Source organism: Hibiscus syriacus, unplaced genomic scaffold (assembly GCF_006381635.1).
Source record: "Hibiscus syriacus cultivar Baekdansim isolate YM2019G1 unplaced genomic scaffold, ASM638163v2 tig00112344_pilon, whole genome shotgun sequence".
NCBI lineage: Eukaryota > Viridiplantae > Streptophyta > Magnoliopsida > Malvales > Malvaceae > Hibiscus > Hibiscus syriacus.
Window position 1 is genome coordinate 2,080,103 of NW_024063307.1, and position 11,022 is coordinate 2,091,124.

At 36.6% G+C, this 11,022-nt stretch overlaps 1 protein-coding gene and 1 pseudogene across 2 annotated transcripts; both read right to left on the reverse strand.

The window, feature by feature from the left end:
- Window positions 1–3,225: 3,225 nt before the first annotated feature.
- Window positions 3,226–3,850, reverse strand: LOC120178092 (annotated as a pseudogene).
- Window positions 3,851–5,248: 1,398 nt separating this feature from the next.
- On the reverse strand, window positions 5,249–7,465 carry LOC120178134. 2 transcript variants are annotated; one of them, XM_039184080.1, is made up of 4 exons: window positions 7,308–7,465; window positions 6,023–6,618; window positions 5,648–5,942; window positions 5,249–5,539 (listed from the first exon to the last, which is right to left on the reverse strand). In XM_039184080.1, the coding sequence occupies exons 2-4, from the start codon at window positions 6,590–6,592 to the stop codon at window positions 5,517–5,519; spliced, it is 888 nt and encodes a 295-aa protein (XP_039040011.1). In that variant the 5' UTR covers window positions 6,593–6,618; window positions 7,308–7,465; the 3' UTR covers window positions 5,249–5,516. The 2 variants fall into 2 exon arrangements, with proteins under 2 accessions (XP_039040011.1, XP_039040012.1); XM_039184081.1 differs by lacking the exon at window positions 7,308–7,465 and having other exon boundaries at window positions 6,023–6,671.
- Between the last annotated feature and the right edge of the window lie 3,557 nt (window positions 7,466–11,022).

Here is an 11,022-nt window from a genome sequence, read left to right on the forward strand (position 1 = left end):
AGTGAATGAAGGCTAAGGACATCTTGCAAGGGCTGACGTAAACCCCCCAAATACTGCGCCACCATCTGTTCCTCCGTCTCAAATAAATCGTTCCGAGTGACCAATTGGTAAAACTCCTCCGTGTAGTCATCGACTGATCGTGCGCCCTGCCTCAACGCATGAAGTCACTGAAACAAGGTTTTACGTGTAGCCGAAGGGAAGGAAGTGACCCTTCATTTTCTTCTTCATCTTCTCCCAATCAGTGATCTTTGCCTTGCCTTGCATGTCTCGTGAACGTTGCAACTGCTCTCACCACGCATATGCTATGTCCTTGAGTTTGATGGCGATCAGTTTCACTTTCACACGATCGGGGACTTCCTTATAATCAAAAATACGTTCCACTTCATTAATTTAATCCACAAATCCCTCGGCCTGTAACGTACCAGAAAACTCAGAGAGATCGACCCGAAAATCGAGGTCTCCATGACGCTCCTCCCGATCACGGTGCTCCCGGAATATAGCACATTGATACGGGTTTTCGAAAGTGAAATTAGTATCGTGATCAAATACCTCACGATCCTCGAAATCCTGTACCGCTAGGCGCTGGGTTAATTCTGCGACTTGCCTCTGTAAATCCGCAATCATCGCATCCTGATTGCTGCGATCACGGCGTTTGGATTCCTCATTCGGAACCTGCTCACGATGACCAAGACCACGACCTCCAACCATTGAAACTGGTGAAATTTTCCAAGAAGATGTTGAAGCTCTGATACCAACTGACGCTGGACAGAATAACGATTATCCTACAGGCTAGTTCTAACAGATGATTCAAAGGAGAAAATTTGCCCAAACAACCAGAGAAAAAGTCTCTAGGGTTTAATAGAATAATATAAAATCAAAACCATCGAAAATCAATCCACAAGTCGGACTGTTATAGCCAAAAATCGTATTTATCCGAATTTTGCCAAAAATAGAAAAATATCGAAAATCACTCTAAATTAAAATTCGAAATAAATTAAGCAATCTGCAAAAAATATGGTTCAAATCGGATTTAAAATGACTTCCTAACTGACAAGCAAAATATTACCATAAATAGTAAAAATAAATAAAACTAGTGATTCGGAGGAGAAAATGGTAGAATTTGAGGTCAAAAAAAGGCCACACGGAGCCATGCTTGATGTGGACAGCGTGCGCGTCGAAAGGGGCTTTTCGAATTGGGGTCTTATGCGCGATTCCGACACCCGTAGCCAAAGTTATAGTCAAAAGACTGAAACACACTAAAAAAAAACCCCAATGAGTAACATATCACACTCAACTCCCGCCTGTGTGCTGATCTGCCAACTCATGGTATCTCAGCGCCATCAATGTGCAATCTGACAGCTCAACATCATCTGTCTCGAATCCCCTTGCATCACAGCTGTTGGATGTGCATGCAATAAACCTCAAATTTAAATTGAAGTAAACACTGTTAAATAGCAAATTCATGTTCAAAATTCCAAAACTCTTCAATTACATTCTAAACCCCAAATTTCAAAATACTTCAAATATATTCTAAACCTTAAATTGAAGTATTTTAAAATTTAGGGTTTAAAATTTAATTGAATTAGTTTAGAATTTGGGATTTATAATGAAATTGAAGATTGTGTTGGAAGTTTTAAAAGTTGGGGGACATAAATGCAAGCGCCTGAAAAGTTCAATGATCATATTGCAAACAGACTAAATGTTGGAGGACGACCACATCATCTTCTTGTAACGGCAGTGTAACAACGTCAAACAGCCGGTTACGTCGGAGACCATATTGCAAACAAACTAAATGTTGGAGGACTGTATTGCAAGTTTTAAAAGTTGGGAGACCTAAATGCAAGCTTTTGAAAAGTTCAGTGACCATTACTATACTTTACCCTAAAATTGACCATTACTATACTTTACCCTAAAATAAATTATGTTTTTAATTTAATACAAACTCATGTTTTCTTAATGCGTGAAACTTGTTTTGACATAGCTCTATATTTTATCATTTTTCATACAAGGAGAATTTAAATATTATTGTTGAGAACAAACACGAAATATATTTATTTTATGCATAAACCTGATACTAAAGTAATACCTTTATGTTTTTATTCTCTAAAGCATCTTTCATCCATTCATGCCTGCAGCTTTGCACCAATTCGTCGTTTGAGTGCTCTGCTCTGCTCCGGCCACGAACAACGCCATCGTTTCAGCCTTTTAGACCGAATTAATCTGATGAGGTTTGTTAATGAAATGATAAAATACTATGAAATCCAGAATCCCATCAAGAAAAATTACAGAAAACGGAAAACAAGAAGATGGCATACTGTAGAAATAAAAAAGAATATACTGTCATGCTTACAGCAACACAAAATGTACTTTATAAAATTACTCATTTTAGCAACACAAAAAGGTCTTTCCTTCAACTTCCAACACCAAGCTAGCTCTATATGCAAAGTGTATATAAAATTTTCCGATTAGAACACGGTGACAGATTGGCACTCACTCTATCAACACAATATTTGCAACCCTTTCAATCCCTAATCTTGTAGTAGTCGAGAATTAAACCTATTTACATCGACTTGACTCGATCGGTGTTAAACAGACGATTGTGATCTCTGGCATGGACTATTTCGCTATTTATCAGCTCTCCCCAGGGCCCTCTTCAGATCCGACTTCTGTTCTGCATTGAGCCTCGAGGGAAAGATGATATCAAATTTGATTTTGAGTTGTCCTTTCTTGCTGGGTTCTTTCGAAATCGGCATCCCTTCATTTGAGATAACAACCTCATCGCCTGGTTATTAATATGCCAACGAAAAAGAAATCCGAGGAAGCGATGTCGGTTTCATTTACGGATAATTCGATATGCAACAAATTCTACAGCAGTCAACTGATCTGTTTAGCAATCAGATTCTGATGTTGTCAACACGAATTTTAACAAAACAGGAAATGGGAGAACTTTGACTCAGCCCATATAAAGCTTTTGGATTGAGGATATTCCCAAATTACCATCAATTTACAGTGGATGCACAAAATATCAACTCGAAAAAGAATTGGTAACAAAAATCCAGAATTCAACTTCAAAAAGAACGAAACATGAGTATAAGTCACCCCCTCATTTTTTTAAAGAAATTAATCTCTTTAATTGTCTAAGGAATTTACCTTGACTGTCCAGAGAATTGAAGAACTATCGACACCCATTCTCAGATTGTTTCTTCCCCAAAACCCAGATCACATAAGCAACAAATAAATACAGATTAAATAACAAAATCAACATGCAAATTTATCCTATCCAGATTTGAAAAAATGGTTCAAAGCTTTCATGACGAAACAATAAACCCAGAGAAAAGTGCATATACTGACCCAAATTCACCAGCAATAGTGCGGGAGATCCGCATTTTGCGCCTACCACCTTTATAAAGCTCCTCCAAAATGCAAACCAATTTGCTTTCAACCGGCGCCGCCTTCTTGTTCCCTTGACTCCCAACCCCACCGTCTCCACTAAACCTCTTCTCCGACCCTCTAAAAACTCAGCAAATATATCCTCAGGATTCCTCGGATTAAACCTGTAGGCCCTACCGACACCGCCGCCGCCACTAAACCCATTGGGGCTCGATAATTCAGCCGACTGAAGCGAACCGTATATGTCATAGATCTGACGCTTCTGCGGGTCGCTGAGGACGTCATAGGCTTCAGAAATCTGCTTGAATTTAGCCTCCGCTTCTTTCTTATTGACGGGGTTCTTGTCCGGGTGCCACCTCATGGCCAGCCGCTTGTAGAACTTCTTCAGGTTCTCCTCCGTCGCGCTACGTCTGACTTTCAGAACGTTGTAGTAGTCAACCCCCATTTCACTCTCTTGGGCTCTTTGCTTTTAGGGGGGAACACAATGTTTTTAGAAGAAAAAAAACTCATCAACCACTGCTCGCCTTTTTCATTAATTCCCTCCGTTGCCGGTCGCCGACATCGATGCCACTATTTTCACATGATATCATAATCAGATTCAGATTCAGGTCATCACTGTCGTCGCTGCCGTTCCATTCATCAACTAGTCTATTGCTCAATCTTTGATTTGATTGTCGGCGCAACTACTATTGTTTTACAGATTTGGCTCATCAATTGATAGGTTTTCTAGCCATACTCTTTTTCATCCATTGTTTCGTATGCTGTTTTTCAAACGACTTCAGTCCTTGGTTTTCCAATCGTCCGGTCACCACGCCTCTATTTTTCGGGGAGCCATAGACAATTCTTTCGTTACGATTCCGTTTCTCATTCTGTTTCATTACAGTTGATAGTCTTGAAGCCTCTTTCTCTGTCGCCTCATTTTACGGTCATCTACTAAGCACCATTTTCGCTATATTTTTTTCCATCGATCAATCATCACTACTGTTGGGTTCTAAATCTGGTTAGTCGATCCAGTCGTTCATCCAAGCCATTGAGACTCCTAAAGTTGATTCGAGTACTACCATAGCCAAATTTGTGACTATTTTCAATCATGTCCATCATGGAAATTCAGATCGTAGACATCTTTGATCATTGTTGGTTCAAGACATTGCCACTATGAATATTTCGATGTTTGCAAGATCGTGATTTATGAGCTCTCAGTTGAATCTATTCGTTATTACAATTTGCATTTATATGATCGTGGATTCGTGATTAGAGCAACCCTATGCATAATATTCGATTTATTGAATAATCTAGTTGGCTAGAGGTAGCAGTCTATAGAACCTGGGTGTTAAGTCTTTGATTGTCCATTGTGCATTTAGGCCATAACTCTTCATATATGGAAGTGGTGCCTTGCTTGTCTTCTGTTTAGCATCTGCTCTCGTTGGTGTTATTCATTCAATTCCATTATTCCCCAGATTGCTGAAAGTGGTGGGTCTCGGTTACATGTTCTGCCTTGCTGAGTATCAGTTACTAGTTTACTGGATATTTTGAATCTGCCAGCTAGTGATTAAACCAGGATTCTTAGCATAGCACCAATGTTCTCCATTTCTTTGTTGATCAGGTTTGATGGATGGGGTCAAGCTTTGTTCGAGCAATGCAGAACCGTATTTCGTTTGCCTACATGATTCTTGCAGTTATCGTTAGCCGTCTATTACAACATTTGACAGTAGATTTTTTTTTGGCGGCTAAGGATTGGCAATTGGAGTTTTAAAATTTCCAATTGTTATTCCATATATAATTGATATATCTTTTTAGATGATTAATTAAGTCATTATTCAATGAAAAAAAATCAGAAAATTTATTCTAGGAAATATAATAAGTTCAGTACAAATGTTTATACATAAAAAACCAACCAATGAAGTACATAGATAAGCAATATTATATACAAAACAAATCCTCTGCCATGGCAGAAAACTACCCTCTCCACCGGACTTTAGTCCAACCTATAGCTGATAAAACGCAATGGGATGTAGTCGACTCGTTGAATACTTTAACCTAAGTAAAAGAAGAGACTGGAGAGTAGAATGTACAATCTCAACCGTATCTATTACGCTCCTTCCATGGAGCTCACATAAGTAAATTCCTCATTTCGCAAAACTTCTCGCCGCTGAAAACACCCAACAAAAACAATAAATTAGCATGACAAGTTGATCACGAGACTGATTATAAGCTGCAGCAATTACACCACAGAGCATGACTGAAAGATAAGGTTTACCTTCGGAGGCTAATGGAACAACAACAACAACATGCACATCGGTGTTGTTGGGGGGAAGCTGCAATCGGAGAGGAAAAAGGGTTCCGTTCAAAGGACTGCGAGTACAAACCACAATATCTTCAAGCCCTGTCTCTTCCCTTATTTTATGAGTCAGTTCAGCCACATCGTTTCCTCTAAAACTAAGAGGGTAGCCCTCCCCCGCCTCATCGTCGACCTCCCCAGTGTCATCCGCCACATGGTAGTATACCATCCTGCCTTCCGATTTAGGTGGTGAACCCACATAAGAATAACTCGACTGCAAATTTTAAAACAATAATGAGAAATCAAGAAGAGAATCAATATCCCACAATTAAAAAAAAGTTTATATCATCAAACCTCTTGTCTTGAATAGCGTCCGGATTGGGCCGAAAGTGCAGAAGGTGAAGTGGATTCGAAGTTCAACGAATCAGCGTGAGGAGGAGCCGAGGGCTGGTCACCGCTGCTCGGAGACTTGATTTGAATCTCCACAATATCCACATCCCACAAAACCCAATCTTGAGTGGCGGTACGCTGAGGAATATCGTGGGTGACCGAGTTCCTCCAAGGCGGTAACCCTCCATTGGCTCTCAAGAAGTTACCGTACCGAGTCTTGAGCTTAATCTGATTCCCTTCTCTAATGGGTTCCCACTCGACCGACGAGTCGAGCCTCGTAGGCAGCGACTGGATCACCTTTCGACCCGTCATCCCGAGTAAAAAGGGTTGGTTCGAGGCGGTGAGGTACTTGTTGTAAAGGCTTTTTAAGCGGATGATGGTTTCTAATCCGGGTACGAACTCGACGGTCCATCGGGCGTTCTTGGATGAGCCGTTCCTGTACTGAGAAACGGACTCTTCGTCTTCCTCGGCGACGAAGTACTTGTTGTGGTGACTGCGTAGACGCACCGCTTTGGCGTTGAGGAACAAATCCATCCCCTCCGGTATTTGTTAGAATTCGTCTGCTTGAAATAAGGAAAAGAAAGAAAGGAAGTGCGCGATGAACAAAAACCAACAAAAGCTTTTTCCTATCGAAACTTGGTTTTGCTTCTATTTATTTCGCGTTTGTCTCAAAGTTAAAAATTGGGATACACCAAGGTTCAGCCAGTCAGCATGCGCCAGCCGGTGTCGAAAGCAAATTTCACACGCGGCAATTACGTGGCAATATTTCTGACGCCGTAGTCTTATCCATGTGGGCTAAGTTACGTGCGAGCTTTGGTTTGAACTAATGTTTCATAGTAGGTGAAAATAAAAAAATATGACTAAATCCAGATAATTTTGAAGATTATCTTATGAAAAAAACGACGAAAACTCTTTAGAGTTGAACTTTAATAAAAAAATCCTAGCAATAAGATAAAATAAAGAAATAATGATGTTACTTACATTGTTTTTGTTTTTCCTTGTAACTAAACAAGATAAGGGTGGGAGGATTACATTGATTTCACACGCAAAACTCTTCAAAACTTGTCATCGTTACTTCCATTGATTTCACACGCAAAAGAAAAACCATACCATCAATAATTGGGATTGAATAGAACACCAAATTATGATGAACTAATTTCTTTTAGTTTTGATTAGATTTAATTAATAAGAGAACTTTTAGATCAACAAATTAATTAAGTACAAAGGCTTTTCGAAGCACAGTGCGTACCTCTTTGGGTGACAACTTTGGTGACCCCGTCGAAATTATCGAAAACCTCGGAGACTTAAACGACGACACGACGAAGGTCGGCGACATTGGCCCCGACCCCAACACGTCATCGCTCAAAGCCTCCAAAACCTTATCGGACACCGAAGAAAAGCTAGAAACCGACGATATATACACCATTACCGACTCCGACTCGGGCACCTGAACCACCTCCGCGTCCCATAACACTCATCTCCGCGTCACTCCGGCACGAGGCTCGTCGTGAGTCATCGAGTTTCTCCACGGCGGCGTCCCTCCATTCGCCCGCAGAAATTTACCTCACCACGTCTCGAACTTGATCCGAAAGCCGTCTCTTACAGGCTCCCACTGGAGTTTCCAGTCCATGTTCTCGGGTACCGTTTGCAGTACCTTGTTACCCGTCATTCCCAAAAGAAAGGGCAAATAGGTGGCCGTCAAGTACTTCCCGTGGCAGCTTCTGAGGCGGATAACGTTTGGCTTATCGTGGACGAGCTCGACAAACCATCTAGCTCTTTTGCCGGAGCTGTCACGGCTTTGAAGTACGGTTTCTTGATCGTCTTCGGCAACCAGATATTTCTCGAGGTGATTCCTCAGTTTCACAAACCTTCGCTTTTGTAAAAATCTCCATGTATGAACAACGCAAGGAAAATGGGTTCTCATTTCACAAACCTTCGCTTTTGTAAAAATCTCCATGTATGAACAACGCAAGGAAAATGGGTTCTGAAAGTATTATAGGGGAAATATAAAATAAGCAGACATGCAGTACTTTTGTTTCTCTAGAATGGGATTGGAAATTGATTATTCTAGATTTTCCGAGTATAGTAATTGTCTGGGAAAAGTTTGTTTTGTTTGATGTTTCTTGTAAGGATTAAAGTTGTTGGAATTTTATTTAATTTTCTTAGTAAGCAAGATTGTGAAGGGTACAGCGTATCAGGAAGAAGATGAAGCGGAAGTTATCGAACGAAGGAACATGGTTTTCAGAACCGGTTAGTGAACCGGCTATGGTACCCGTTCACTGGTTTAACCGGTCCGATCGGTCGGAAGAATCGGACGACGTCATAATTATTTAAAAAATTAAATAAAAATATCAAAAATATTTAATAAAAAATAATTTTTTACATCACAATTCATATTCAAAGCAAGTCATAACATATATAAGTTAAAAACCATAAAATCAAGTGAAATAAAATGATTCAAATTAACTATAACATAATATTTAAGATAAAAAATATAAAAATATATAATTAATACTAAAAAATAAATTTGGAGCTAAAAAAATCATAACAAAATGATATTGTTTGGTTTAATTTTTTTTTTTAAAAACAATGGCTAAGAAACATAGAAGATCATCCCAACTAACTTCTATAAATAATAGAGGTAAGCATTCAAAATCATGGAGCCTTTTGGTAAGCATTGAGTGAACTATTCTTTCACTTCAATCAAGCTCGAATTTTAGGCTTCAATCGAGCTTCTAAATTTTTTTTTTTGAGTTCAAACCTTTTCGAGTTCAAGTTTCAATATTATATTTCGAGTTCGAGTTAAACTTCATAATTTTTAGCTCGTGAGTTTGAATCGAGTTGAGCTTACTTTTGAATTTTTCAAGTTCGAGTCGAGCTCAGCAATATTCGAGTTCGACTTGGCTCGTTTAACAAACGACATCGTTTGATTTAATTTAATTTTTTTTAAAAACAAAATTGGCGGTTTTTTCCAGTTTTCAGCCGGTCCAGTTTGAACGGTTCAGTGGTTATAGCCGGTTCACTAATAACGGTTCAATCGGTCTAAATTGAACCGGACTATATAACGATTTCCGGTTAAACCGATTGAATCGACGGATCCGATCCGGTTTTCAAAACAATGCGAAGGAAAGTCTCTAGTTTGGATTGACGATTAAAAAGAGAAAGTTCCAGGTGGGTCTTAGCCCTCGTTTATTACAAGGGGGAAGTGAAGTCAGTATCCACGTTTAGGTGGTGTTTGTTTTTGCAGAGGTAAAAGGTCTGCAGTCTGCGGACCACATCTGCAGGCATCTACAGCAGAAGAGGTGGACCAAAAGTCTGCAGTCTGCAAGAAGAATACTGTTTGTTTTTTAACGTCTACAGACTGCTAAAATGAACTGAAATATAAATAAACTGACTTTTTAAACTTAAAAGAGGTTTGCAATACTGAGATTTAAATAATTTTAGTTTTACAATACTGAAATTTAAATAATCCATACAACAACAATAATAAATTATTTAAAATAAATCAATCCATATTTTAAAATAAATCAATCCATACTAATAAATTATTTAAAATAAATCAATTCATACTAATAAATTATTTAAAATAAATCAATCCATACAACTACAATAATAAATCAATCCATATTTTAAAATAAATCAATCTATACAAATAAATTATTTAAAATAAATCAATCTATACTAATAAATTATTTAAAATAAATCAATCCATATTTTAAAATAAATCAATTCATATTTTAAAATAAATCAATCCATACTAATAAATTATTTAAAATAAATCAATCCATATTTTAAAATAAATCAATCTATACTAATAAATTATTTAAAATAAATCAATCCATATTTTAAAATAAATCAATACATACTAATAAATTATTTAAAATAAATCAATCCATACAACTACAATAATAAATCAATCCATATTTTAAAATAAATCAATCTATACTAATAAATTATTTAAAATAAATCAATCCATATTTTAAAATAAATCAATTCATATTAATAAATTATTTAAAATAAATCAATCCATATTTTAAAATAAATCAATTCATACTAATAAATTATTTAAAATAAATTATTTTAAAATAAATCAATCCATATTTTATAATAATTTATTTTAAAGTAAATTATTTTAAAGTAAATTATTTTATAATAAATTATTTTATAATAAATTATTTTTAAAATAAATTATTTTAAAATAAATAACCTTATTAAATTATTTAAAATTATTTTAATAAATAACTATATTTTATAATTGTTCTTGAAGAGGTTTGAAGACATTTGAAGACATAAAACCAAGTCTGCACCAAGAAGAGATCGCGCAAACGTTTGAAGAGCTTCTGTCTTCTAAAAAACAAACAGTCTGCGAAGTCTAATGTCTGCGCGTGGTCTGCGCGACGCAGACATAAGTGGTTTGAAGAGCTTGCACAGTGAAAACAAACACCACCTTAGTGTTTGTTCCTTTTTGTAAAACATCGTCTTTTCGAGTCTAATCGTAGGTTTCATATTTCAATTAAAACGTTGTCGTTTCGTTAACCTGTAAAGGTCTCTACGTGGTTGCCTAGGATTTTTTTTTACTAAAGAATAAGATAATCTTTAATTTACTTGTAAAACTAAAAAAATCGACGGAATTAGTTATTAATGTTTATCTAAATAATTAGTTTAACTCTTATATTCTTTAAAATATTTTAGTTCCAAAGTTTGAATTATTTTTCAAAATAACATATATATTAAATAAAAATTATTAATTGAACAACTATTAACATACGTTAATGATATAATATTTTCAATTTACTTGATTAGTGATGTGACAAATGCTACATCATTATTTTGAGTAGCTATGGTACAACAAAAATTATATTATCACTTTGAGTTACAACACATATCACATCACTAATTAAATAAATATAAAAATATCGTATTAAACAGTTAATTAACTAATAAATTTTATAGATAAAAACTAT